General features: G+C 36.1%; 1 protein-coding gene across 2 annotated transcripts in view; it reads right to left on the minus strand.

Annotated features, from left to right (window-relative positions):
* Window positions 1-3,592: 3,592 nt before the first annotated feature.
* Window positions 3,593-25,483, minus strand: part of RPS6KA5 (ribosomal protein S6 kinase A5) — a 73,560-nt gene continuing 51,669 nt past the window's right edge. For both annotated transcript variants that reach the window (XM_066551239.1, XM_066551240.1), the window contains 7 exons: window positions 24,775-24,908; window positions 21,590-21,683; window positions 19,201-19,371; window positions 15,630-15,821; window positions 14,869-15,028; window positions 13,696-13,859; window positions 3,593-12,734 (listed from right to left, as the gene is read on the minus strand). In XM_066551239.1, coding sequence (XP_066407336.1) covers window positions 12,495-12,734; window positions 13,696-13,859; window positions 14,869-15,028; window positions 15,630-15,821; window positions 19,201-19,371; window positions 21,590-21,683; window positions 24,775-24,908 — 1,155 coding nt within the window. In that variant the 3' untranslated portion in view covers window positions 3,593-12,494. The remainder of the gene's footprint in view (window positions 12,735-13,695; window positions 13,860-14,868; window positions 15,029-15,629; window positions 15,822-19,200; window positions 19,372-21,589; window positions 21,684-24,774; window positions 24,909-25,483) is intronic.

Genomic DNA, 25,483 nt, shown 5'->3' on the forward strand with positions numbered 1-25,483 from the left:
GCAACTCTATGACAGGCATAAAATATCTTGTTCAGTGTTTCAAGAAATTTACTTTTCATTCCCAGTGTTATTAGAAGCACAACAACACAAAATTCAGATACCGTAATTTGCCTTTTAGTCAAGATGCTTTTATAGCACCTTCAGGTTACAGCCCCATTTAAAACAAAATATCCTTCAGGTTTTAAAAGTGAAATGAAATGGTAGCAGAACATAACAGTGCTTAAAAATACAAAGGAGTACTGCAGGATTGGAGAGAGGATTTAATAATGTAACAAAAACAAAAGGATAAATAAATAATAAAGCGTTTTTTGCATACATGAGTTTTCAGAAGAGCCAGAGAATGTCAAACTGGTTATAACATGGGGTTTTTTTATGGGGGAGAAAAGATAAGTTAAAAATTAGAAAGGAGAAGAATGATAATTCAAATTGTTTGGTATTACAACTACTATTTCTTTTACAGATAAGACTATGAAAACTAAAATTTCAACTTTCTAAAAGAGTTAATTTGCCTATGAAGATTATTCATATTGATTCACAATAATTCTAACACATTTTGTTAGCACTGATCACATCATTTCACTAAAAGCTACCAGCAATAGTATTAAAATATTTACATTACAGCTCATCAGGCTTATTATCTCAACAGCTCCTATTTATGAAGTGAGACATCTATGCAAAAGGAATTAGCACATTTTGAAATGCTTAGGAAATCTGCTTTAACATTAATGAAACTTCCATGCACCCAAGACTGCTCTGAGAAGATTCCATTGTAGATGACCCATAGTGGAATTCAATAATGGATTTGGAATGGATAGCATAAAAGAGAGAAAAGAAGCACAATCCTGCATATTTCGTCAAATGTCCCTTATTTTTTTTCAGCCTTAAATAAAGTATTTTTTTCTGGAAATGGCCTCTTTATTACACTGTTGGGGCAGACCAAAGCATGCATGTACTTGGCTAGAAAGAGTCTGCTTTTAAGGTGAGGCTGCTGGCTAGCGAATATAGAGATACCTGGTTTGTGAAAGGGAGGGAAATTCAAAATGCAGGAAAATAACTAAGATGTACTATTCTATCATTTTGCCTTATGCCATCTCTCCCACTCCAATCCTCCCAAACACAGGGGGAAGAGAAGTGGATTGTTCAGTGCAATTTCATGAGTTTGGTATGAAGAAACAGGGCCTTTCACTACACAGCTACACACTGTGGTGGTTTGAGCCTGGCTGGGTGCCAGACACTCCCCAAAGCCACCTGATCATTGCCCCCCATGAGTGATCAGGGAGAGAAAATACAACGGAAGGCTCATGAGTTGAGATAAGGGCAGGCAGAAGTCACTCACTGATTACTGTCATGGGCAAAACAGACTCAATTTGCAGATATTAATTGAATTTATTACCAAGCAAAATCAGAGCAAGATGATAAGAAATAAACTAAATAATGAAAACACCTTCCCCCCACCCTTCCCTCTTTCCTGGGCACTACCTCCTCCCCCCCAGCAGCACAGGCAGACAGGGAACAGGGCTTACAGTCAGTCCATCACCTGTTGTTTCTGCCACTGCTCAGGGAGGAAGCTCTCATCTCCTTCCCATGAGAGACAGTTCTCCATGAACTTCTCCAGTGTGAGTCCTTGCCATGGGCTACAGTTCTGCATGAACTGCTGCAGTGTGGGTCCCTTTCCACAGGATGCAATCCTTCAGGAACCCACTGCTCCAGTGTGGGTCCCCCATGGGGTCACAAGTCAAACTCTCCCTTACATGGGCTTCTCTCTCCACAGGTCTGCAGGTCAGGAGCGTGTTCCCATGGGTTCACAGCCTTCCTCTGGGCACCCACCTGCTCCAGGTGGATCTCTGCTCCCCTCTTCACAATGGATTTGACCTCCACAGGTTGCAGGGGCACAGCTGCCTCACCATGGTCTTCATCATGGGCTGCAGGGGAATCTTGGCTCTGGTGCCTGGAGGAGCTTCTGCCCCTCCTGGACAGACCTCAATGTCTGCAGAATTGTTCCTCTCACATATTCTCATTCCTCTCTTCCTAGTCACAATTACATCTGCGCAATAACATTTTTTTCTTCTTAAATACGTTATCACAGAGGCTTTATTATCATCTCTGATGAACTCAGCCTTGGCCAGAGGTGGGTCCATCCTGAAGTCAACTGGCCCTGGCTTTGCTGGATGTGAGGGAAGCCTCAGCAGCTGCTCACAGAAACCATTCCTGCAGTGTCCCCTCCACTACCAAAACCTGGCCACACAAACCCAATACACACACTGATATGGTACTCCCATACTCCTCATAACCTGAAAATAAACCTGGTAAAGAAACTTTCTGCACTAGTACTCCACACAGATCTATGAGAAACAGGTGTGATGGGCCTTTAAACTGATGACAACGTTAGAGAGAATATAAACTGACTTAAATAAAGCAACACTTTAATCTCTGCTAAGATATTAAACATTCTTTAACAAGGAATCAGAAAACTCAATTCAAAAAGTTCTTGCATTTATAAAGGCAACATATGAAAATAGACTGCTCAAAACCCAGAGAGGAAAAAACCTCCTGCAAGTAAACTCACAGGGTCAATGGGTTTTTTATTCCAGACCGTATTTTTTGGCTTCTTAGACAAATACTATCCATCCCTGAAGTGGTGAGGAAGAATCCAAGATTAACAGCCAACTTGTGTCAAAGGTTAGTGATGCTTAATGCCAGTGTTGTTTCATTATTTAAAGAAAAAGTGTTTAATATGCAAGTTTACCACTACTCTGGTTTTAAGTTGGCACACTGACCAGTAGTATGCTGTTTTTTTCCAAAAAAGTTCATCTGAAACTGCTAGTCATAATGCTGACTCTTAAAATTATTTTTCTACCTATAGCACACATCAGAGAAAGAAAACAATTTTGAGGGAAATGTGATGCTATAGAAGACAACATAAAAGCCCTTTTTTCTTATTCATAGTAAAACAAAAAAGTAAACATTAAAAAGCTTTTCCTCACCACAAATGTTAATTTTACCAATCTTTTGTCTTTCAATTAAAATCAACATTGTAATGCTTATTAGAATGTTTAATATATTCCTACTGCAAGTGATCAGAGATGCAATTCAAATACTATTTGTATTTTAAGGCAATCATAATCAACTCCCACTGCCGTCTGCTATTTTGTAGAATGTGAAGTGCAAAAATTCTCAGGCCAAAACTCATTAGTGGGATAATTAATTCCTCTACAGTGAAGAGCACAGCTCATAACCATTAACGGAAGCAAAACTTTTACTGGAACCCAAGTCATCTTTTTTCCAGTTAGTGCAACACTGTTGGCAGAAGGAGGAACTACACAGTTCTCCATTCCTACTGAAGTCAGTAATCTCTATGAAATTGAGAACAGACCATATGAAAGTTCTTTGAGGAAAGAATTTCACAGTGACATTTGTCTCCTTTTTGAGAGTATAAACATGTTCTTTGAAGGGAAGTGAGACTGAAGAGTATCCACTAAATCAAGTCTGACAAAAAGCCCATTATAAAACCTCCCACCCCTGCCTCATAGCAAGGAAGACAGCCATGTAAAAAATGAAATAAACTTTATCAAATTATTTCAACATTTCAAGGTTTTGTACTTAGATGAGTTTATTTTCTTAGAATAGTTACATCTGCAAATGTACATTATTTTGTAAACCATTAAGCCCTTATGGCTGTTTGAAAGTTAATGTCATACACAAAACAATTCAAGAAAACTTAGGAACCTGAAAAGCTTTCTTCACAATGGATTTTGATTTTGTAGTTTGTTGCCTTCAAAGTGATTCAATTCATACTGCACTTGTGAGATAATGGGCAACTGATACTGAAAATTGAATGTATGCCTGTACAATCAGGCAAACACATTTTTTACTATTTTATGAAATCCCTTGATGTTAATTCACAGTCTTTAAGAAATGACAGGGTCTAGCAGTCATTGTCTGAATCCAAAGTTCAATTACTAAATGTGCTGAAAAAAAAGACTCCAAAAGAGGTCCTTTCTAAGCCCACCCACGTGAAATGGGAGCCAGCATTGCCAGTGAAAGGGCAACAGAGCATCACTCAACTGCCAGTATCTACTAAAATCATATTCTTCCAGCTCAGTGCTTCATACTACATTTTAAACCTGCCACACTGTGCCTGGAAATATCCTCTGCACCACAAATGCAAATATTCACATACACCAAAAAAAAGAGTCATCTCCCAGAATTTAAAGAATCCACACTACACTGTTTTTCGGAGGCTGAATAAACGTATTTATATCTGAATTGCAACTTGCTCCATAACTGAATTTTTACAATGGTATGGTGTCAGTAAATTTGCTATCCTATATTACCATGTAGTAAGAAACAGGGAGAAAACGGGAAGAAAAATGCCATAGCTTGCTGTTTCTCATTTTTATTGTGCCAGTGAAAAACATTTCAGTCTTGTTCAAAGATCTAAGGATTTTAGGTAAGTGCTTTGGCTACTTTAAATTCAGGGAAAAGCCAGGTTAGGGTCTAATAATGAATCTTTCATTGTGCTACTCTCATGGTAAGCCTCTTTCCTGCTCTATTTCAAACTGGTGTCCAACACTGCTTGTAGGGAAATAGATGAAGAGGGACCCTGCACTGTCCTTGCACAGTAACAAAACTTACAGACACAGTTCAGCTAAATTCTAGATGTGATCCAGATTGTAGTTTAATCTCTAGCTTAAACTCATAAAAGAAAATATTCCTAGGCAAATTGAACCTCAGAGGCAAAGACATTTTCCTATTCTTTTGACTTACGAAAACAACATCCAGAATAGTATTATGGATTTTTTAAAAATAGTAATTATATGTTTTTAGAAAGATACAACGATTTTGCACGTTATTAAGCCTCTACTTTTCAAAATAGAAAACCAGCCATGTATCATTTTTGACTATTCCTATTTTAAGGGACTATTTTAAGAGTAAAAATAAAATACAATGTCATACTGCATTCAAACGTTTGCTTGTTGCAGTCAGCGATAGACAAACTATTTGCCAGCTCCATTGCCAGACCACCAGAGGGAGTCGAAAGCTACATTCAACTTCGGAAAATTTCTAAACCTGTAGGTACCTTAAAACATTGACAGATAATACTGTTTAGTGTGAATACTATGACAAATGGCTAAGAAAGTTGCCGAGGACAACGAATAATTTCAGCAACATCATCGGTTCATTATATCCAGAGGCAAGAAAAACATTGGTGACAACAGAGTGCTCAGCAACTATTTTTGTCCTGTTTGGAAAGAATGAAAAATCATGCATTTAAATTAGATGTTTCAATTATGTTAATAACTGGAGAGAAGTCTTTAAAAAAATCAGCAGATCCAGAATTAGTACAAAATAGTCTTAAACAAAGAATGCCTCCCCTGGGGCTCATCATGTGCCTTTGAACAGGTCATGGCACAAATCCTGTGGCTCTGACAGGACTGGGCAACAGGATGGGCTTATCATCCTTCAAATAAGCATGGTTATGCTTTAACAGCTCTAGAGACAGGAGCATTCACCTGACATCTGGTTCCACTAGTGTTCCACAAGTCCTGAGCTGTCTTCTAGAGCACAGCTTTCCTGTATTTTCTTCACCACTGTATTCACAAAATTATCCTTTCTTCTAGTACTTTTCCCATCAAATTCAGAATAATCCTCTGGACCCACTTGAAGAATCCTCATTCATTTCTGAATGTTGGGCAAAAAAAACCCCAATTCAATTAATTCTCTTTTTTATAAAATTTTCTCTGCTTTTTTATGAAATTCTATCACAAGGTTTTGCATGTTGGCATGACAAAGAACTGAGAGAGGTGTGTATTTGTCAGAAAGAAAATTCCACTGTAATCTGTTGATAACTGGCATTAAGGAAATAAGGAATCAATGTCCACAATGCTGTATTTGCCACTTGAAAATGGAACTGTTTCCAAGAAGAAAAGTTGTCAGATTAATCTGTGTGGGGTTTTTTTATTCAAAAGGATTTTAACTGAATATGGAAATAATTGGTCCTTCAAAAGCAATGGTGTGCAACCAGAATGTCCTGTAAATTACAGTGAGGCAAAGCACTCAGCATTCCCTTCTTTCCATTTCTTTCCCTCTCCCCACTCCCTGCCCACACTGACACATGAAACAGAACGCCCTGTTCCTCTCACTGCAAATTAACACAGCCTGCTCCTTTATAACCAGCTGTCAGAATCTGTCACCAATTCATTTTTTTCCTTTATAGCTTCAAAGGTAAAGGTAGAAATTAGGGATGATTTCTTCTACTAGGACTCCAGCAAAAGTTTTTATCTGGCAAGAAACAATTTTGCAGGTTTCTTTCTCTGCAGGTGAAAGAGATCAATACTGTAAAGATATCTGTAGGCATACACATTTGCTGCAGAAACATCTTAAGACTATCAAGATTGAAAGCCAATGCCAAACTTTAATTCATTTTTGTAATCCAGATGCATGTTAAGATTCAAAGCCTTGAATCACTTTGGTCCTGACGTAGATCTCAAGTCTGCCTTTAATTTGACAGCACTAAAAAATTGAACTGACCAGCCACAGCTGCATACCAATGGGGCTGACATGGTGATACATACTAAGCAGAATTGTATGAACACTTGAACTTAAAAGCAGCAGGGACACAGCACCTTGAGCTCTGATTTGTAGCATCTCTCTACAGTGAGCCAGAGAGTGGGATCCTGTTCCCTCAAGCATCTGTAGCTTCAACACGAGTAACTGCTAAGTTCAGTGGAGTTATCTGCTTAAAGGATGAGAACTCATTAAGGAGATACCTGAGAAAAACTTTGAGGTATTTGCTGATTTTGTGAATTGAATTTCTCTTCTCCACTGTATATTAATTTTATAGGAAGAGAAGCATATGAACTATTGAGTGAGCTTCTGCAGACCATACAATGATACCTCTGTAAGCAGTCACCTCAAGTAACTCATGGACAAATTTCAAGCATTGCCCCCTCTCTGCAGCATCATCTTTAAATTTTCCCCTTTATTCTTACTTTCCTAAACTCCAAAGACTTTAAACCTGAAAGCTTTTTTAGCATAGCTGAATGTCACACAAAATCACATCCATAACTTAGATTAAATGTACTTAGCAAGACATAGTTTTATCAGCAAATACCATTAATATATATGCATGTTTTGAAATGGTTACCTTTCCAAGCAGATTTATTTTGGTTATTCACAAGGCCTAATCCTAAATCCTTTGATTTTTTTTTTCTCCTTCTTATGCAAATAGACTTTTGGTCATAATCATACTAGGACAACTACATATTTAACAAAATAAAAAAACAACTAGGGAAAATCAGGTGAACATAAATGAGACCGATTTCAAGATTTGATGCTGGATTTGTTGACAAAGATCTCTGTATTAAGAAAGCTGTAAGAAGTTTGCAATCAATTTGCACTTTCATCTGTTAGGGTTTTTGGCAGTTCCTGAAGCAATTAAAGAGTTCTGTTTTTCTTTCCTTTATTATTGGCATTTCAAAGGAAGTTAGCAGACTTCTCCATGACTCTTGTGAATACAGTTAGATTGGTTGCCAATTTTTAAAAGCAATTTTACATGCAAATAATACGGATTCCTTTCTACCACTGATTAAAGTATTAGTCAGACCAGCCCATAACATCTATGCTTACAAAATTGAAAAATGTTTCCCAGCCAGTTGCTGTCTTCCATTTCTGTCACACAGGACATGAAGGTTGTCAAAATACATGTTTTCTTGAAATTTACATTACTGCAGGTCTCTTGCATTTCTCCATTATGCAGTTTCTGGGTACAACAAACAAGAGACTGTTTCAGCTACTCTATGTAATTGAAACCATAACTTCATTTTCTACTGCAGACTACAGGAATCAGTCTGAGTTTTCTTTTCTACACAGGTGTTCTGAAGATTCAGAATCTATTTAATATGTGATACAAAAAATGTGTGATGGCAGATGAAAGCTAGTGAACAGCTCCAAATTTCTTCTACTTTTAGAGAATCTAGTGCCTTGTGGGCTTAAAAGACCAAACTGAGAAGTGTTTCTCACTAGCAGACAAAGATCAAAGCACTTTTATCTCTTTACAGCTGAAATACCCATGTTATATTCTGATCTCTCGATCCAGAATATTCAGTCAACTATTTCAACTGAAGGAAGGCAATAGTATGTTTTGCCATGTAAAAACAGTATTTTGAAAAAGACTGTCACTTATGGGGGAAGAAATAAAGACCATTAATTTAGTAAAAACACCTGGAATGATACCTGAGACATAAATAAATTCAATATGATGAAGTAAATGTTATAAAGCTACACACACACACATGTACTCGGGGACCTGCAGAGGTAGGAAATATGTTTATGTTGGATAACTGGCAAGAAAGCTTGCAATTCATTGTCACTGAGTAATACATGCACATGGAGATAGCCAGGGGAAAAATTGCCCCTGAAAATATTTGCCCAGAAGCTTCTCACCTCTTGACTTCCTACAACCTTCTTCCTCTTCTGTGGCAGCCTTATCCAGTCCTCCAAATCTGTGTGAGCCCAGAACCAATTTTTAAAATACAAGCTCTGTTAATCAAGGCATATTACTTTAAATTGAGATCTAGACATGCAATACAGCATGTATCTACATGCATGCAGACAACACATGCACAGATTAGAAAATGCTTGTGCAACATTTCATTATAACCAATGAACATATTTTCTGCTGAGAATTATTCTGTTCTCAGATGACTGAGAAGGGATACAGCTGTGTAGGAATTGTTATTTTGTTCAGAAAAGTAGCCATGGAAAAGGGCTGAGAAAACACCTCCATCAGCAGAGCCAATTTGAAGCCTCAATCCAGTCTCTGATGCAGTACATGATCCCCATCACCCCCAGCTGTTTAATGAAGTACTTGATAGGGGTTTCTTAATAGCAGTAAACAATGCATATGCCAAATACACTGATTCTTTTCCTCAAAGTATAGAAATTTCACTAAACCAGAGGAACTGCAAGTTATGTGCTTTTCTTTGTACTTCTCTAAATCCTTTAGCAGAATGACCTGCTATACTAGTATTTGTGTTTCTAAAAGTATTACAAAGAAATGGCTTTACCAGACACTGAGTACTTTGAAGATTAGATTAAAACCCACACTAACTGAAATCTTTACTCATAAGAAATTTGACTTTTCACACAAATCTGCCTACAACATCACTGACATCATTGTATTTCTGACAGCAGACAGATTCATTACCAGACATTAAAGCTGACTGAGGCATAGCAGCACTGTGAAGAAAACTTAATCTGAGTATACACAATTCACAGTGTAGCATCTCTTCACCAAGACAATATAAAGTATTTATAGTACTAATGAAGATTAACTTGTACACTTCAAATTTGAAACAGTGGTCAGAGTAAGAAAAACATGGCCCACGGTCTTTATATGACCTTGAGTTCCAGGCTGGTCAACAGATTAAAACATTGTTCTGCCAAGAGTAAATACTCTCCTGCAGGGACATTAGAACAAGAAGTAAACCCAATCTCGAGCTGCCTAGTCTGCAACTCAAGTTTCAATGTATCAATGTGTATGTACATCAGCAGTTGTTTATGTAATGCTAATCTAAAAATTCAGACAGCTTAGTGTCAAATCCACTTCCTCGAGAGCTCTGTCACCTGGAGGCAGCAGGCAGTCAAACATTTCAGCTACCCTGGGTAACTGGTTCAAAGCAAATACAAGGTGACACCTAAATGTACTTAGCCCTGCCCAAAAGAAATACCCTGGGTTTCAATTTTTATTAAACAACTACCGCAAGAGCACAAAGAGGACACAGAAATATTCAGCTATAAAAGTTGTCTTTGATACAAGTGATGTATTCTAATAACTTTCTGTCTCACAACAGTCTCTCAAAACCTGTGTAGAAAAAAAGATTGACAATACAGCCATTATCTCTAGCATTTAGTATCTTGTGCAAACATTCCTGTTGTTTCATCAGTTTGTCAAGAAACAGTTTAAATTTTCCAACAGGGAAACAACATTTCCTAACATCCCGTGTTCCTAACATTTAAGTTCTTTCAGCTGGGTCACAATATTCCAAATCCACCTGGTATCCAACAGTTTCTTACACTTAAATGAAATCAGACTGAAATTGCTTTTTGTTGTCCTCATCCTGAAGACAAGTTCCACGAACTCCTCAAAGTGCAAACTTGATAAGCAACCTGATCTCCAATCTCCAAATTCACTTATACTGTCTGCATAACAAGTATTAATGGTGGATTGTTTGTTGTATTTACAGCAAGTTTATTTGGGAGAGAAAAAGTATTCTTTTACAAATGAGCCATGTTCACTATTGAGATTACTTCCAAAGAGAGCATTCAGAAAGCAAACCTGAATATATTACACTGACAATTATTTTTCAATACTTTAACATAGGCCACTTAAAATTGGTTGTGTTATTAGCACATAGACTGATCTTTAAATATACTACTTCTACATAAACAGTGCAAATCTCAATATTCACATCAACCTGAAATTAATGCTGCAATTACTGTTGACATTCACATCAAGAAAGTAGTAAACTATTTCACATGAGCAATTCCAAAACCTCAGAATGCCATTATTAATATTAAAGAAACACAGAACAAACATGTTGGGCTTCAAAGCCATGTTTTGATACACACAATCCCTGTAAACATGGATTTATTGTATTTGTAAATACTGATATATGATATAATTCTATAAATAAAACCACTGATATAAACAATTTCTATAACCTTTTTTTTTTTTTGCATAGGGTTTGGATTAAGGTTACTTTAGGATAGAGACAGCTGTTAACAAAATCCTCTAGTCAATTAGTCTTCCATCACACAAATTTAGGCATATGACAAGGAGCCTCTCTGACTTCAGTGGAAACTTACACATGTAAGTATTTGCAAAACTGGAGCCATTTTTAGCACTTAAATTACCCCTAGTCATTGAGAATACAAGCTATAAAAGAGCTCTCCATAAATTTATAAAATATACTGATTTAAAAGTTTATGCTGATGTTTCTCTAAGTCACATTTATGATTCCAAACAGTTATGTACATACTATACTATCACAGTAGGAAATACTTCACTGTAGAACACCACAGTGAACAAGTCGTGAAGCACAGTGTTCAATATAATTTCCCTTTAGTATTCCCAGTGCATAAGTTGTTAACGTCTACACTACACAAGGTGCCCAGGTCTAGTATTTGTTATATACAATGTAAAAGCAAGATAGAAAGAGCTTTGCATTTTACAGTAAGGAATGAAAACAGTGGGTAATATACAGGGATTTACTCCTGCAAAGTACAGAATTCTCCTTCACTATGACCACAACCACCAAATATGGTGGATTTCAGATCATTCAGCCCAGTAAAACAGTGCTCAGCACCTTTTAGGAAGAGAGATCTGAGTGCACTTTATTCTAAAACATCTCCTTTGGATGTTATAAAGTGCAAAAAAATAAAACATATATATTCTAATATTTTACAGTCACTGTTAGACTGCCATATTTGCACAATGCAAAATTCCAATAACTTGGTATGCATTTTTATGGACCCTATAATAACAAATGCTGAAACTGGAGTTCTCTCATCTTTAAAAAAATCTTCGTATTTTTAAATTATTGTGTAATTATAAAAAGAAAATATAAATTAAAATTAAATCTTGAAATAGGTATTTTAATATGTGGCCATTTTCCAAAGAATCAAATATGAAATTTAATTTTCTCTTATAGCATTACATTTTAGAATCTTTAAAATCTTTTAGAAGCTAATAACTTCAAAAAAATAAAAGTTATTGTATCACAGTACTAGACATCTCACCTTATCAGATATCTTTTACCCTAGAAGTGTTTAAAAAAATAAATAAATTAAAAAAAAATCTAAGACTTCTATTCTCATTTGTTTAGAACAAGATATTATTTTTAAACAAAGTAGGAGCTCCATAGTGCTTCATTTTGATCTTAAAATTCAAAAAAATGGGACAGATCATAACCATAAATTTAAAAGGCTTTAGACTACTAGACTGCTTTGGTGCGTTGTACCAATGATTGTTTACATGCATGAAGAATCAAATTCTACAATATTCTTCACAGAGCTGGGTAAGAGCAGAAGATCCTGAAGTTCTACATATGTTACAGAGCTTTCCTTTCTTTGAGCAGTAGGGAAGGAACTGGGAGGAAGATTGTGACACTGAGGAACAGTCTTCTTCCAAGCAGTACCATGAGCAGCACAGCTACTTACCTGGAGCTTGGCTGCACACCAGTAATGTAGCCCTCAGAGAATACAATGTTGGCTGTATAACAGTATTACACTATATCCAGTGATACCATACAACTCTAGAAGGAAATGTATGGAAATACAGAGCTAAAAAGATATGACTAAAATACATTTCTAAAGCAACAGAAGTCTTCCTGTAGCAGCCTGTAAGCCACAGGAGGAAGGGCAGGAGAAGACAATACAGGTACTGCCAAGTCTGTAACCATTTAGCTCCTCGAGACAGGACATTCTGCTGCTCAGTCGGAGAACTGGAAGATGGTTTCTGGGTTATTGCTGTCTGTAGGGTTTGTGGGCTGCAATGTCTTTGTGGGGGTAGTTTTACCATGAGAATGAGAGGAAGAAGAATGGGAACTTTCACTGGAGCTGCTACGTGTCTCTGTGCTTGTACTTGTTTTTTTCATTTTCCTTCTTTTTGCAAGAGGTGCCTTGTCCACATTCTGGAGACAAAATCCTTCCCTTTTGTACTTGTTAAAGGCCTGTTTCAAAATAAAAGGCAATTCTAAGTTTTTAAAGATATTTAACACATTTTATAACTTATTGTGAATGGTCCATGGTACATCACAAGCTAAAACGTAATTTCTTGACTAATTCCTATTGTAGCTGTAACAATGACTTTACCAGCCTTTGCAGGTACATAAGAGCCAATAAATAACATTATTGATTGGCATCTTCCTCTCCTTGTTCTTTTTAGTTTAGAAGCATTTTTTACTTAGCCTTTAACTATTTAACACTACATTTTCAGAGAGGACACTGCTAAATTACAATTTTTCTTTCAGCCCAAATTATGTTGCTTGTCAGGACCTCTCTAAAAACAATTACTTTGTTCTTCTCTCCTTCCTAAAAAGCACCCACAAGCATTTCAGCATAGATCTGCTCAATTTTGATTTATTCTCTGTAGAGGGTATCATGAGAATCAACACTATGTTTGTAAAATACAGTTGCAGTTCAAATTATCTTAATAAATATACAATAGTAGACAAGCAAGGCCACTAAAACTGCACCCATTATATAAAAAACATGAACTACATACATTCCAGAAATTCTACCTCAATTTAGTAACCCTAAGGACAAATGTCAAACAGTTACTTCGGTTAAATATAAAATTTTGGGTTTTTTTACATAAAAGTTTGAAGACCTTTTAATAGATTTCTCTAGGACATAGAATACTTTTAATTGCTGTTTCCAGAACAGCACTCAAGGTCCAAATCCTAATGAAAATAAATATCTCTAAGAAATTTATGCTTGCTTCATCATTCCTATTTTTGTGTACTCCATCAGAGATGTTATGAGGAAATGTTATTGAGGAAAAAAAAAATTGAGCTATAAGGATGTACTGAATTATAAGGAGAGATATGTATAGTTGTTAAGAGAAAACACACAAATCCAGATGACACATTACAAAATATAGCACATGACAAAAAATTTCTCAGAACTTACATGGAAAGTAGCTTTGACATATGTGTGCACTGCAGCTCCTGAAGAGCCTAAGTTATCAGGTGTCATTAGAGGGTTAGATGAGAGCTGGCTGCCATCCTGAAGCCACTCATTGTATCTCAGGCTGGACATTTTAATCCTTTTGTTTGGATCCACTGTGAGAAGTCCTAATAGAAACACATTACATTCTTTAAAACTGTCAGCTATTTATCTTTGGTCAATAGAAAATGCAAATATTTCTTAATAAAATCTCATGCATTGCTTTGATAAGTAACTAATGTCAATATTTATCCTAGGTATGCCAATATTTATCCTAGATAAGGCTTACACAATGTTATACTATCATCCTCTCCAGAAGAATCTTAAAGGCAAAAAATTATATTAAACTGTTTGATAACTCACATATCTCTTCACAAAAACTCAGAACCACCAAAATATTTCTTCACTTATAACCTGTCTAGGATAAAGTTCAAAAGAGTAAGCCTCAGGTTCCCTGCATAATTCACTCAAGTCTGAATCTGGAAATCCCTACATTTTTGGCAGAAAAATTCCTTACAAATCTGCTTCTACAGAAATTCAGAACTCCGTCTAAGAAGCATTAAGGTAGGTGTCTAGCTCATGATGAAAACATAATTAGATGCTCTAAAGCTTAAGGGAACCAAAGCACGGGAACCAAAGCAAATGTCAATGAAGCAGCTCAGAAATACAGTAAGTAGTCTTTGTACAGGAATTAAAAAATAGCCAGCAGAAAAGAAATAGTAATAAATCCATTCTCTACAAAAGCTCAGCTTTTAAGAGAATCTCTATTCTATCTCATAAGCTGTTTTGGTTTCTTAGAAAAGCAAAAATAACATAATAAAAAACTCTGCTTTTAAACATGTTATAAGAGTGAGTTCACTTTTTCTGAAGCTCTTCAGTTCCTTGTAACCCCACTAACCTTGTCAGCATCTTACCACATTAGAAAACTCTGCTAGGTGTACAAGAAATTTGTAATACATTCTGATGTGTCCATTGCCACTCATAGCTTGTATTAGAGGTCAGTACACAGCTCAAGCTGTGCATATTGCTCTGTCAGATGAGACACTTTGGAGCATCCAGATATTGTAGAATTTGGTTCTCCAAATTCTACTTTTTAAATAAAAACATAATGTACCTTAAATACTTGTAAATACATACCTCGAATTAGCTCTTTAGCCTCTTCAGAAACATTTTTCCAAGCCTCTCCTTCAAAGGAAAATTCTCCCTTTTTTATTTTCTTCATAATTTCCAACGCGCTGGTACATGTTAAACTTCTGTCTTGAGACTGAAACGGTACCTGCCCTGACAGCATCGTGTACTGCCACAAGAACAAAAGCAGCCTTAGGAAACACAGTGTATTTATAGGCAACTCTGCTGGTAAATATGAGGGGCTGTTGTTTGCATCACCAATGCTACACAATAAAACTTGGCCTAAACATAACTTTGAAGCTATTGACTATTTAAATATAGAAGACTTTCTCTGGAGTCCTTGTTAGAAAAAACATTCATCTATTCCAGGAAGACATGAAGAAAATATATTTCTAACCCATTTATATCAAATGAAACTAATTTTCTGTAGATCAGAATACAGGTTGATTCCTTCTCTGAATTGAAGGTGTCAGAAGATTATATGGATGCCTGTAAAATCTCCTAACAAGACTATATCTTTTTGAGAAGCTGACTGTATCAAGTAATTTTTCCATTCCCAAAAATGCTAAATTTTATTTCCTACTTGCTAAAAAAAATTCTGCTTCTGGAAAAGATCTGTCTTTGGAACATATTATTTGTGCAGAAGTACTTCCACCTCCCTTGAATTCAGCATGTACCAATTTATGTATGAAATCATCTCAAGTCCCTTGCATTTTAACACAAAAGAAATACATGCAATAAAATTATAGTTAAAAACCTCAATCACTCACCAAAATGACCCCCAAACTCCACAGATCACAAGACTCATCATAACCATTGTGATTCAAGAGCTCTGGGGCAGCATAATGAAGGGTAAAACACGGAGTCTTAAGAGGCTGATTATCAGGTGGTTTTAAACGAGCAAAGCCAAAATCAATTATTTTTATTTCTGAATTATCAGTTTCATCTGTAAATAGTAAATTCTGAAAAGCAAAGACAAAAATCAATATTAGCACTGGGTACAAAACTGGTTAAAATTATTTTGCTACATCTATCACTTCAGAAAATTTTCCATTATCTAGAGGAAAGGTGAACTGCGAGACACTGACAGAAGAGAAAAACAGAAATAACAATACTCTGGATTGTAAGAAACATGACATGTTTACCTGCCCCTGCATATCTACAAGTCAGGGCAGTTCTGAAATTATTAATGAAAATGGATACATGGCACAGAACAGTAGAGAAGAGAATTCTGGGAACTTTGACAAGAAAAAAACCCTAAGACATCAACATGTTTGGAGATGGGAGAATTGCCTTCTTCCTCAAACAAAAGTACATTTTCTTAAGCTTCCACTTCCTTCTGGCATGTTGTGAACAACAACTTTCTTGTGTGGGGGATTCCCACTGCTCCTTCTGTCTTGTGACTGAACAGTTTTTGGTACTCAAGTGGTACCACAGCATTGCCATGAGGACAACAGTGCACAAGAGTAATTTGAAAGAGGAGGATGGTGATAAAAAGGTGCACCTTGCGTGAAATGGTGCTAAGAAGTGCACCAATAGCTCAGAGGTTTCACTGAGAGCTGTCTGCCATGGGTGGCAAAGCCAGTTCGGATGGATATGTGTTCTGACAGAAACCTGGGACCGACAGCATTCAAGCACTGAAGGTAACAGTCCCACCACAAACCTACTCCTTACACCAAGGCAGAGACATTAGTACAGCAGTCCCTGAGAATTCCAGCTTTACACACTGGAATGTGGCACTTTGGACTTGAGGACAGACAAGCTATTATCAGTTTGGAAAATATAAGGCAATCTGCTTCTTTTTTCTGCCCTGAGTATTTGTATTTGCCAAGAAAGATACAAGAGGGAAGCTAAGTCACAGAAAAACTGTCTGAGGCCAAGATGTATCATAAGCTAATTCTACTCTTCCCTTCATCTTCTGAGAGTAGAGCATCATTTTGCTACTGCCTTATTGCTCAATTTATGAATGCTAGAAAAAATCTCAATATTAGAAATCCTATAGTCTTATCTAACCTTGTAATACAAAAGGTGAATGATGATTCACACAAAATAATTAATTTCAAACTCATTAACAAGGGTAAAAATGATTGCTAGACTGCCAGCAGATCAATAAGGAGAACCTGAGACCATTCATTATGGACCATAGAAAATAGCTGCTACAAAATAGTATTTTGGTATTTTTGCTTTCTGTACTGCTGATATAGTTTAATGCACATTCAGAGAAGGCAGTTTTAAATTGTTGTGTAAATGGATCTACAGGAAGCCTAATTTCAGCAAAAATATTCATACAAGGATAAGTGATTAATATAATAGCCTTTTTTCTATGGTGATGTTATATAGTCTACAAGTAAATAATGAATTAATAACATTGGTTTAAAAATACCTTTCTTACGATAAAAATTAAATTGGTTATGCATGGAAAGAATGGTACAGTCCAAGAATCCTACACCGGGTTCAGGTATTTCCGTTAATGAGGCAAATAGAGCGTGTTTCAGAACTCTCCAATCCCCCAAATATTTACAGCTACATTTCACATTTATTTTAGGATATATAAACAACATTCTCGCACACTTATGGTTTGTTGTAATACCTTTAGAACTCAGTTCACAGATTAATGATCACAGAAACAGTCCTCAAATCCTCTACTGAGAAGCTCCAAATACAGTCACATATGCTATACAAACTCTTTATTCCTATGAATTCTCTATTTTCTATCCAGTACTTTTCCTCTGTTTTGTAGACCAACATATGTGATCTAATTAGTACTGATAAACAGAAGTCTTCCAGTCCATGAAATTCAAAGTCTCACTCTTAGTTACATTTAACCAGCCAGACTTTAAAAAAAACAATTATCAGTAGCACATTAGATTGCAAAGCTGAGCAGCAAAAACATCTGACTGGACTTCTTAGAAAAGCAGGAAGAATTTCCTATATATCTTTTTACAGAGAAATGCACTAACCATATCTATACTGGGAAACTTGCATATCCCATACTAAGTTCATGTCAGAACCTAAAATAGTAACTTTCAACACAAGCAGGAAGGAGACAAACAGCTTAAGTCCAACTTTGTGGAGGCAATGGATTCTGCAAGCTGTTTGCTAAGCCTTCATTACTTGACTTTCCAGACTTCTGTTCTTGAACATAATGTAGAATTGAAGACTGCCTAATTTACCTTACAGCTGAAGCTCTGCTTTACTGTGGATTATATTCAAAGTGGAAGTAAGACTAAGATGATAAGAATAGAAGAAAGAGGGGTTGGTTTAATCCTTTTAATTATTACTTGTTTCAAAAATGGTTTTCTTACCCTGGCGATGTGACTCTTGGAAAAAGTTTCTCTGACGACTTTTCCAACTCACACATTAGAATTTCAAAGTAGTCCCTTCTTTAGCTGTTTACTTACAACAGGAGCCCAGGACAGAGTTTCTTTCAAACTCATATACTTTGGATTGGCTTTCATAAACAACTAGCAACACCTAGAAGACTTCTTCACCAGTTGAATTGGAATTATTATAAAATACCAAGTCTTTCATATTATAGAAAGTATGTTACAGTAGGATAAAACATCAGTAGGAACGGTGGATTATTTTTTAACTCCAGCTACAAAAGGAACAGCTATTTCCTGGGGTATGATGATGGCTGTCATCACCCTACAATAAACATCCTTACTGGATGAATCAACATTAATCTACACTATTTTCAGGCTCAAGAAAACATACATCCCAACCCATTGCTGGCAAAAGCACCCAAGAAAACACTCCAGGAAGCAGAACAAAGCCAGTGGTCAATCTTATAATAGTAAACTGAATGGTCTAGAAGCCATGATGCTGCTGCACAACAAAAATATCAGAAAAGCAGTTACTGAAAAATAGATATTAATAAATTGTTTCTTTTGGGAAACTACTGAACTCACTGAACTCACTGAACTCACATCACAATCTCTCTTAGTGCTCATTTTGTACTTAACTGGAAAAGAAGCCCTACCAGGGAAATTATGATCAAACAAAAGATGGAAATGTACAGGCAAAATACCCAAGCAACCTAGCTCTGCTTATGAACTGTTTGACACAATAAATACATGCTAGTAAAAAATGTCCCCATATAGGCAAAGAATGTTTTTGAACAAGTTAAGAGTAGAGATTGCTTACAGTTACTGTTACCTACAAACAGAAAAATATCAACAGAATTTGTTAAGTAAAAGTGGTAACATCTAATTAAAAATACAGAAGTAGAAAACTCTGTAACAAAGGCTGGAGAAACAGAGACACATTACATTCCAGACATTTAATAACTCATTGTCTAAACATATATATTTATATACACACACACACGTGTCACTGTACCTCAGGTTTCAGATCTCTGTGGACTACTCCCACATCGTGCATATGGCTCACTGCTGAAACAAGTCTGCGCATAATGTGACTGGCTTCCGTCTCACTGAAATGTTTCTTCTTCTGAATACGTTCAAGCAATTCTCCTCCCTTCAGCAATTCCATTACCAGGAATGTGTGAAGCTGAAACAATAAAAATACAGCATGTTAGAAATTTAACATTCCAAACCAACATTCACTCAGGAGTTAGGTGCCATTCTGACAGGTTCTCAATGTTTGAAGAAATAGCATTGCTGCTTGTAGTAATTTGGAAGACCAAAAAAAAAGCACCAAATCTCAGATGGCATTTTTCCCATCAGTCTTGATGAGACTGAAGAATAATGTGTTCCCATGTGCACCCATATTTATTAACAAAAATGCAATGCCATCAGCTAAATGTACACATTTGTAGGGAGATGAAATGGCTTTACTTAGTTTAACAAGTAAAGCTGGAAAAACTGAAACTTTTGCTGCTTAAGCCTGTTCTGATATAAGGACATGTATCTATCAAAATGCGTAAGGACTTAAATGTTACAAAATCCTTTAAAAGCACCCTGAAACTTAACCTCTGAAATAAAAAATTATCTAGAACTTGTGATTTTATCCCCTACAGAGTAGTAGCCAAAACTACTCTATCATTACAATTACAATAGATATCTTCCCAAAATTTAAAGAGCATTTTTTTAAATTAAAAAAGCAATGAGTTTTTAGAAGGCAATAAATAAGCAGGGGCTTAGACAACATTGGCACACACTCAACTGCAATTCAAATATCTTGCCATTAAACAAACAGCAGACTTCTCAGAACAAGGAAGTAAAGTCAGCATTCTCAAAAGGCAATGGATGTAGGCATGCCATGGCTTCTAGCCCTTCCCTCCCCTGAATGACAGTAACAAAAGTAGTATTTGCAAGCACAGCAAAAAAGTTCTGAGAAGTAGCCAAAAAATGGAATTCAAAGCAATAGTCAAGAAGGTGCACACTTTATATACCAAAGAACAGAAGCAGAGCTATGTGGACAGAAAACAGTAACACTTAGAACAGCCAAGGTATACACTAGTGCTTGAATGATCTCCTCTCCTGCAAATCTTCTTTATGCCTTGGGAATATCTGACAGGGAAGTTAAAAAGGATAAAAATACTTTTTTCACTAGAAAACTTCTGGCTCACCAAGAGACTGCAGCCCAATATTATACAGTTGGAATACTAATATGGAATTTGAACAGACTGCTATCAGAGCAAGTTAAAAACTGGAACTTCTTTTTATTAAGACAAACTTCAGAAAGGTCAAAACTAGAAAATTCCTTCCAGTTTTGGTCTTCAGAATATTGTGCACAAGTAATCTGAAAGGTAACGCCTGGGAGCTACCAGAAGTAGCTAAAAATACAGTGGGTTGGTTGGTTTAGAGCAGTCTATTCAGTGGAACAGCAGTCTGGAGAACCATTTTTTTAGATTTAGTATATTCATTTTACTCAAAAGAAACTGAAAGAAATGTCCTGTTCTACACTCATACTGTGCATATAAGTAAAAAAAGGGTTTTCTTGTCATTAAAAATTACAGTACAGACAATGTATCCTCTCAGTAAATTCTGGGGTGCTCTACATGAGCTCTCTGCTGGTCCCAGTACAAACAGCAGGAGGGGGACAGACTGGGATATGTGGAGAGGTAAGAGACCGCTTGTTCCACTACAAAATCTATAGACCAACACAGAACAACAGACTAGTCTAGGTTGGAAGAGAGCTGTACAGGACATCTGGTCCAAAACCCCAGCTCAAACCAGGGCCAACTTCCAATTCAAATCAAACTATTGTTTATTCCATGCTGTGGAGTCTGTATTACATTAAAGGAAAAAGACAGTTAAGGTACCTAAGTTAACTGATCTTAATAGATTTTCAAATAGAAGCTCTACTTTTGCATTTAGTAATCTGGCAAGTTATTTGGTTATCTCCATTAAGTTACTAATGTGTAGGAAAAGATACTAGATATATAATCTTCATATACAACATTTCTAAATTAATTCACAAATAATGTTGTAAGATTTATAATGATTCTGAGGGAAAGGTGATAACACATTTCAGTATCATAGATACAGAAATTGGGCCATGAACACATTGTATGATGGCAAACAAAGACAGAACAATGAGCAGAATTCAAGCCCCTAATTTTTTCACATACTGTTTTGATTTGCTAGAGTAACTGCAAGATTGTTAGAATGCACAATTTCTGCTTCATTTTCTATACTGACTAGACAAAAGCCCTAGGAAAAAAGTTGCCTCAACAGTTACAGAATGCTTAAGTCCAAAAAGTTCTTGGGAAAACACATGGCAGTATGTTTGGTAGGTGTTGATTACAGTTTCTTCAAAATACCTGGTCATGAAAAACTTCATGTAACTTCACTACATTTGGATGTCCCTCGCAGAGCCTCAGAGCTGTTATTTCTCTCTGGGTGTTGGCTTCCATTCTGGAAAAATTGAGCAGTCATCTTGTACCAATTTTACTGAGCAAATTGCACATTCCAAGCGTTATTTTTTAACTGTTTGCAATCCATATTTTTTTACTATTACAACCACTTGAACACAATTAAATGCATATTAAAATTAAGTGGAGAAAAACTTTCCTCATAACCCTGCAATTTAGTCCATTAAAAAACCCACACCCAATTCAAACAATGTTTTTAATGCAACTGCAACTTCCTAGAGCAAAAGCTGATGTGATATAGAATAGTTTCAATCTAAAACAAACCATGCCCTTAGTGCAGAGCAATTTGACTTTCCCTTTGTTACTACCAATATTTGTTAGTTCACCTTTATCTTGGCCCAATCTTTTTTCCATTCTTAATGGGGACAAGTACTTCCAAAATTATATAGAAACTATGAACTCTACTAGAAAAAGTAACATCATCTATATATGAAATGTGTTATTCAAAAAAACCCTAAACAGAGCATTGTAAAAATTTGAAATGGAAGAGATAAGAGATTATTTCCAGAGAAAAATCGTTGCATAAATTCCCTTTCAAGTACTGAAATCTATAGCCATAAAAAGTGAAAATGGTGAGTGTTATAAAAACTACATGAATGGTGGCAGAGCAGAACATTTTTTTCTGCTAGTTAGATATACTGATTTACTTTTGGCAAATACTGCCTGAAAATTTCTGCCAAAACTCTCTCCGAGAAAGGCAAATCCTGTAATGATCTAGAGAATGGCTTTACAGGCAACAGACACAGATAGAATCTTTCACCACATATTTTCTTTATTTCTGGTTGCTTTTGTTTTTCCTAATGAGGATGAGAACTATAGTGAGAATTCTGTGCAAGAGAATTCTGTATTTCTGTAGGCTTCATATAATCAACAAGTAAACTAAGCTGTTCACCTGCATCTCTGCTGCTGAAATTTTTTAACTGAAAATGACTTCTAGTCCTTTAAGGAATTAAAAAACCTGACTCACAGCCTTTACCCCTAAACTACTACCAGAAGGATGCAGATCTTGGAAACAGATGAAAAAGGTTCAGTATCATGAGCACAAATCTTTGAAATTTGTATGTGGACTTTTCTGAATATTTCCCCTCCATAAATAGTTACCATGTCAGATTTTAAGCAACCGTGTGAGAAACAAATGGGATGCTCTGAAACAGTAACTCAAGCAGGTTTACTTTGTTTCAGTGGTCATCAGACATACAGAGAAACCTAAAATTGTTGGCTGGGGGCACGTCCAGCACTATTAAAAAAGCAGAGGAACTGTTCATCTGAGCTTTCACCTCAAGTATCATGAAAAGGTTTCCCTAGATGTAAGATTTCCTTTTTGAGCACGTTTGCCCAGTAGGAGTGAAAGACTGACTTTGAGGCAAAGAAGTTCCTATAAATTTATTATACTTTTCCTTTTAGTAAGATTTAGTGGCGTGATCCTCAGAGCAATATTACTTACAGATTCTAATTTGAGTTGGGTTTTGGCCAACTGTTCAGAGTGTGGGTTTACTGCTAACTCTAAATACTGTACAAACATGCTGAGTCTGCTCACACCCTGCAATGCTAAAAAAAAATTTCATAAATTTCTGTATACAGAGATTTTAGCTTCATTTAGCCTGAGCCACCAAGATGAAGAAGAAAGAGCAAAAAAAACCTCATGAGTAATATAATTCAGGGACATAATTTCTAGAACTTAAGTTCCAGGGGAAAAGTCAATACTGGTCTGCTCAGTTATCCAGAAACAAAATGCACATTATGTTAAAAAGAGATGGGAGCACTAACCTACAGTTCTGCTGGTACCAGAGAAAAAACTTCTGAGTGTAGACACATGGAAGAGATCTCCACACTAAAATACCCAATGTAGGTGTCTACCATACACCACTTAGGGTCTCATTATAATGAGTGAAATTCCCATGAATCCATCTTATAGGGTGAACTGGTTCACTGTAACATACATACCTAGAGTAGGATTCAGTGGCCTAAGCATAGGAAGAAGAGCCTGGAAGATGACATCAGCCATGAAGACATCTACAAAAAGGTAGCAGTCACAAGACTGATGGGAACCAGAGGACAGAGAAGACACCAAGAGATGCTAAAATGGCCCTATGTAGATGTCTATGTTTAAGTTACTGAATCCCACTTCTAGTGCAAGACAGCTTTAGGTAGGCTTCCATTAATTCAGCAGACTTCAGAAAACTAACTCAGACACCTGCACTTCAGCTTCTTGTTCTTGAACTCGTCCTATTCAAAAAGCATATGATGAAATGACAGACACTTAGGTCTGGCAGACAGCTTCTTCTAGAGTCTGGAAAAACAGAGGTACAGCCAAATGTCTTGGGCAAGAGATCACTGAACTATCACTCTGACAGCAGAACATTTCTACTCGCCTGCCAGCATTCTGCAACACACTAGGGATGTACTTACTAATGAACTCTGCAAAATGAAGGCAAAAATCCATCTGCTACTCAAAGAATCCCTTATCTTTATTCTTCTCTGAGCAGAAACTCACAGAGAAATCCATTCTGGAAGAGAACCAGATGGTACCCGTGTACGAAGCAAGTCAGCTGCTTCCATTGTGGTGTTCTCTTCAGAACATCCAGGAAACAAGATACAACTTACAATTCCATAGTCTAATTACATTTTATACACATACACACACACACAGATCTGAGGCAACCCACACTGCAAACTATTCCTAAAAGCAGTATCCTAGGCAATCAGTTGGGCTGCTAAAGAGAGGGAGCTAGCTTAAGCCTACATTCAGTTCACCTAAGTGTCAAGATAAAAGAACCTCATACCTTTATTTGTTAGGAACAAAATTAGGGGAAATAATTATAGAATACATCTAGGAACCACAAAAGTACTCTCTAGGTTTCTTCTTGTGTCCCAACTAGAATAACATTTTATTTCAAAAGACTCTCAGAATCTTTTAAAGGTCAAAAGGTTACAATAAGTTTCTGTAGATTCATAGAACAGGAAATAATTTTAAAGCTACTTTTCTATTTCCAAAAATGTAGTGAACATTATTCTACTCCATGGGTGACAGTAAGCAAAGAAAATATTTTTATTGTTTTATAGAATATTTATACCTTTTGCTAATTATTTTTACTGCATACTCTTGGCTAGTTTTCTTGTGTAAGCATTTTCGACAAATGGAAAAACTTCCTTCTCCCAATGGTTTCTCTTTCAGATCCAGTTCATAATGATGATAAAATGGAGAGTCCTGTTAGGAAACTGTCTGTATTTAGTTTTGCAGAATACTTTTAGTATACACAGTCAAAGACAAAGAGTAAAATTTCATGAGAATTTTTCATCTATATTTAAAACTGCAAAAGAGCTCTCTTTTTATTAAAATATAATCAAATTTTACTGAATAAAATGCATAAACATTATTCTAACAATCAAAGAGTAAAGCTTACATTACATTAAACAAACAATCACTAAATAAATCATTACTACTATAACAATTGAAGATACAAAATATTCAAATAAACAGGATCAAAGGTGGTCATATATACATTTATCCACAAAACTATGTGCTCATTTGAGGACATCACAATAGCATGTGCTCTTATAAGGCTTCACACAACTATATATTTTTTTGGGTAAATATAACATAGATGGAATTATTACATAATAAAGTAGCTTCAGAAATATCTACAGTGTTTGGCTGAATAAGAACTATCAGGGGTATTATTATTATTACTACTACTATACTTCTGGAAAACTAGACAATCATCTCATCTTTCAGATTAAACTTCAACCATTTCTTAATAGTATCACATGCAAGATGTGATG

The sequence above is a fragment of the Molothrus aeneus genome, chromosome 6 (assembly GCF_037042795.1).
Source record: "Molothrus aeneus isolate 106 chromosome 6, BPBGC_Maene_1.0, whole genome shotgun sequence".
Taxonomy (NCBI): Eukaryota; Metazoa; Chordata; class Aves; order Passeriformes; family Icteridae; genus Molothrus; species Molothrus aeneus.